This window comes from Suricata suricatta, chromosome 2 (assembly GCF_006229205.1).
Source record: "Suricata suricatta isolate VVHF042 chromosome 2, meerkat_22Aug2017_6uvM2_HiC, whole genome shotgun sequence".
Classification (NCBI taxonomy): domain Eukaryota; kingdom Metazoa; phylum Chordata; class Mammalia; order Carnivora; family Herpestidae; genus Suricata; species Suricata suricatta.
The window spans coordinates 133,055,465-133,060,111 of record NC_043701.1 but is presented as its reverse complement, the minus strand read 5'-3'; the positions used below and the strand labels follow the sequence as shown (position 1 = coordinate 133,060,111).

The 4,647-nt window shown below is 57.1% G+C and overlaps 1 protein-coding gene across 3 annotated transcripts in view; it reads right to left on the bottom strand.

The window, feature by feature from the left end:
• Nucleotides 1–4,507, bottom strand: part of UNC5B (unc-5 netrin receptor B) — a 79,441-nt gene extending 74,934 nt beyond the window's left edge. For all 3 annotated transcript variants that reach the window (XM_029931853.1, XM_029931854.1, XM_029931855.1), the window contains exon 1: nt 4,387–4,507. In XM_029931853.1, coding sequence (XP_029787713.1) covers nt 4,387–4,465 — 79 coding nt within the window. In that variant the 5' untranslated portion in view covers nt 4,466–4,507. The remainder of the gene's footprint in view (nt 1–4,386) is intronic.
• Between the last annotated feature and the right edge of the window lie 140 nt (nt 4,508–4,647).

Below are 4,647 nucleotides of genomic sequence, written 5' to 3'. Positions count from 1 at the left end.
TCGGTTAGCCCGCCCCGTGGGGGCGCAGCGGCCGCGACGGACCGGGGCCAAGTTCGAATCTAGCTCGCCCGCCCGGGGCGGGCCAGCTCCGAGACCTCCAGTTCGGGGACCTCAGGACCCCCCGAACCCCTGTTCCACCTCCGGCTCCGCAAAGCAAAGCTCCGCAAAGCAAGGGCGAGGGGCAGGAGGCATTCCCCAGGCGGCTCCCTGACTGAGCGCAGGCCCAAGGTGGGGGTGGGGGATGGGGGGGTGGTGCGGGAGGTGGCGCCACCTCCCGCACCACCCCCCCATCCCCAACTCCGGAAGCAAATCAGAGGGGAAAATCACAAGGGGCAGTGCCTGAACCCCCTTCGACTTGCCCGTGAGTGCCTTTCCTTGTATTATTCTCATGGTATTTTAAATTTCCCTTTAAAAAAATAAGAAACAGAAAAGCACAGAAGGTACTTGTTTGGTTTCATTCTGCCTTCACAGCTTTAATGACTCCATTTGTGGAAGCTGTTTAGGAAACTGGTGAAGAGGAGGCCAGGAGAGGCAAGGGATGTGGCCTGGGATGCCTGCTTCCTCCTTTCTCCCCTGGGGGCCACCCAGCGGAGGGAGCTGGCGCTCTCTACTCCCCAGCCCAGGACCCTGCCTCTCTCCCTTTCCTACAGGGTGTCTCCACCCCAACTCCAGCGCTGAGAGTCAAAAGAGTAAGATAAGCTTCGCAGGCAGGCAGGGGAGAAAGGGGGGCTCCAGATTGGCCATTCAGAATCACTAACCTTACTCTCTAAGCACTTGGGAACAGAAGGGGTCTTGCCCTAGCCTCATCCCCAAAGTTGTAGGCAGCCCACACCCTCCTTAGAAGACACTGGTGAGGAGGGGAAGGAGAGATGGGAAGCAGATCTCATCTTAGGCCAGCCAACAGACACAGGGTGGGGAAGAGATGGGCTCCCCTGAAGTTTCAATATAGAAAGTAAAAATATATTCCGCCCCATTATATAAATGAAGGCAAAGCTTTACAATGTAGAGCCAGGAAGTCCCATGGTCCAAGGGAGCTTAGCCTGTGATTTGTCTCACGTAGGGCAGATTAGGGACCAGGAGTGGAGCTGCCTTTGGGCACTTGGCTAGCTTCAGGACCTTGCTTCTGACCTTTGGCCTAGCCTTGTTCCACCCTTCTGGGGTGCGGGTTCCAGACTCTACCTCTTCACAACCACCCCTTCCCACCCCCATCCTGCTACAAGTCTCATCTGACCTAACAACACAACAAATCTTATCTTTAGCTGCCTTTTGTGGGGCCTCAATTTGGCAACTCAGTCCCAGACCCATACTGACCAGTCCTGCAGCCAGGTGGAATGGAGAAGCCAGAACTAGCCTGAGGTTTGAGGCCTGAGTTCAGATTCCAGATCTATCCCTGAGTCCCCGCTTAACCCGGGGCAAGTCAGGGCCTGTCCCCAAAGCTTCAGCATAAATAAGGGGGTTGGAAAAGAGGGGAATTGTTTTGTCCTCCTCTGGAATTCCCAGTTTGGGGGTGGGGTGGGGGGTGGAGAGGGGAGGGAGGAGAGAAATTACCTCTGAAGTTCCTCCCCTGAAGTGATACTTGGACTATAATGAGAAATTGCATTAAGACACTCTAGATTTTCCAATTGTTTGCTATAGTGGAGAGAAAGAGAGTCGGGTGGGCCACCACACCACCCTATCCTCCCCCCCCCCCCCATGCACACAGAGCAGAGACACTAGGAGAAGTCAGATTTTAATTGCATCTTAAAAAGAAGTGCGATGACACCATAGTTCCTTCTCAACCATCCCAGCCAGAGGCCATGGCAAGACTCATTAAAAGCTCAAGGAAAGGCTAAGGGTGGGTGGGGTGAGAGGAGATCCTCAGGGCTAACCCAGGCTTTTGAAGTGGCCTCTGCTGGCCAGTCACTTGCTGACATCCCCTTCTAAGGGTCTGGGGTTTTATGGTTCCGGGTTTGATTTCTCCACCATCAAACTTGACGGCTTAAAAGTCCTAGGTGCTGTCAAGGGAGCTCATCCCTTATTTACTGGGGAGGGAGGCGGTGAGGGGAAAGAAAGAGAGGTGCCTGCTACCTGAGGGGAGCTTGCATATCCCCCAGAAAGAGCCCCCCCCAGCCTTATCTCCCTCAGCCTGATTGATATAAGCCTCAAGGCAGAGATGGATGGAGCCCCTGAGGAGGAGTCCAATGTGACTGGAACCAGCCTGACTATCCGAAAGGAGCAGCCCTGCACGCAAGTCTGTGATCTGTGGTCAAATGAAGGCGAGATGTGAGGAAAGCCAACCCTCTTGGCCTTGGTTTTCCCCATCAGTGAAGTGGGACTCGTGAGGGATCCAATGGGCAGACACAAAGAACATTCTGAAAGATGTTCTGTGTGCCTGTGGCATTAGAGAAAGGAGCTGTGTAGGAGGAAGGCGCCTTGTTCTCCCTCCTGAAGGCAGATTTCTAAGGGCTTCACATTCTGGGCAGAAGGAAGGCTGCGGGCCCACCCCACCCGTCGGGCCCTCTCTAGGCTGGTGGGCAGGCAGCCCCTGCAGTGCTAAGTAATGAGCACAATTCCAACACCGGTCCTGCTCACTAGTGAGAAATCAAAGCCCAGTATTAAAGGCCATTTCTGGCTGGGCTCCGTTTGTGCCCAAATCCATCAAAGCCCTGGGCCTGGGGTTTCCTCTGGGGAAGGTGGGGGCTGGATGCTTTGTTAAGCAGGAAACGCAGGCCACCCCCAGCCTCCCCAGCGGAACCTGGCTCTGGAGAACTCTAGGCCAATCAGTCTTGTCTTTTTCCTGCCCAGCGGAGACCCTCCCTCTACCCTCAGTAACTTCAATATTTATTCCTGATCCCATTGCCCAGTTGGTTCTAAAACAGTTTCCCAAGTGCCAATCCTGCCCCAGTGCCGTTTACAAAGACTTCAACTTAGCCTTCAATCACCTCCCCTCAAACACCCTCAAACCAGAAACCAACACCCCAGCCCTGCACCTCCCACATTAAACTGCACTCTTTAAAACAAGGTTGGTCATTCAGCAGCCTGCCCCCTCCCCCACCATTACCTTCCAACTTCAAAACACTGCTTTAAATACCAGAGTCTGCTCAAATCGTAATTAACTTGGATCAAATGATTGTGTCGTAACTTTACAACACAGGGCTGGAAAGAAAAAAAAAAGTGGAGGATGTGCTAAAACCAAGCCCTTGCTCCAAGGCCGTGGGAATCATTAATTCCAGAGTGAGGAATCTTTGGCTATTGGGGTGTATGTGGGGGGCGGATGCCAACATCACAGCGGAGGTGTTAGGGGGAGGGCTGCGTCACCTCGTCTACTTTCTGAGCCAAGTTTCCAGCCCCATTCTCAGCCTCAACTCAGAGGGCTCCGCGCAGGACGCCCCCTACCCACCCCGCCCCACCCCCACCCCACCCCACCCCACCCAGGGAGCGGAGATGTCCGGCCCCCGCTCTCGGCCCCACCAAAGGTTGGCTCCCCTACGTCCACCCGCTCGCCGGAAAGACACAGCCCAGGCGGCGACGCGAGGCCCAGCTACAGACTACGGAGTCGCGTATACAACCACGGCGAGGTGCTGGTGGCGGTGGCGGTAAGCACTTTATTTTAAAAGGCCACCAACCCCTTTAAGGCATCCTGCAGGCCCAAAGTAGGCAAGCGCCCCTTGTCTGCTCCCGGGACGGGGAGAACGTCAGTGACCCGTTTAAACGGAAACTTGCCAGGAACATGGTGTACTCTCCTCCACCCCAACACACATACATACCAAGCCCCAGAAAATATCCCTCCAGACCAGCGGATCCTGCGGTCGCGGGGAAAGCTGTGCGAGCAGTATTCAGCCCTTCCCCCTTCAATAGCCAAAGCCCTTCAAGCCGGCCTCCTCCAGCAGGCCGAGCGGACCCGCACTCCCCATGCCCCGCAGGTCTTTCCATCCCTCCCTCCCGTTTGCGGATTCCGGCGGGTGCAGCGCATGAGGAGCCTGGACGAGCCGGGACCCAGACTAGGAAGTTTCCGGCAAACCGCAAGCAAACGCACACCTGACCGAAGCAGCAAGTCTTTTTTTTTTTTTTTTTTTTTCCTATGTCTCCCTGCGCCGGCAGCCGGTTCCCCTGGAGGCCAATCCTCCGGAAGGAGCAGACCTCGATCCGGACACCGGTTCCAAGGAAAAGAAGTGATGCCTTCTAGGCGGGGGCAGGAAGCTCACTCTGAACCACCTGGCCTGCGCCGTCCGAGAGGTGGCTGCGCCATCGCCCACTTTGGTGGGCGGAGAAATCTACGTTCTAACTTGGGTGCCCTTGGCTTTCCCTGTACACACCGATGCGGTCGGTGATGGACCGCTCCAACTTCGGGAGACTGGGGCTCAAAGGTCCCCTATACGTCCGCCCCCGTGCCCGATCGCTCCCTACCTGCTTGGCACAGCCTCGGGTCCCAGCAGAGCAGCAGCGCCAGCAGCAGCGCGCCCCGCGCTCCGCTCCGGGTCCACATGCTCCCGCGGCCAGGCTCGGGCGCCTCTCCCCCGGGGCTTTCTCCCTGGCCCCAGCCTCGCCGCCGCCGTCTCCGCCGCCGCCGCCTCCTCCTCGCCGTCCTCCCCGGCGCCCGGCCGCGCCAGCCCGTGCCCTCCGTGAGGGCAGCGGCAGCCACGCTGCGCAGAGGGCTGCCCGGCACTC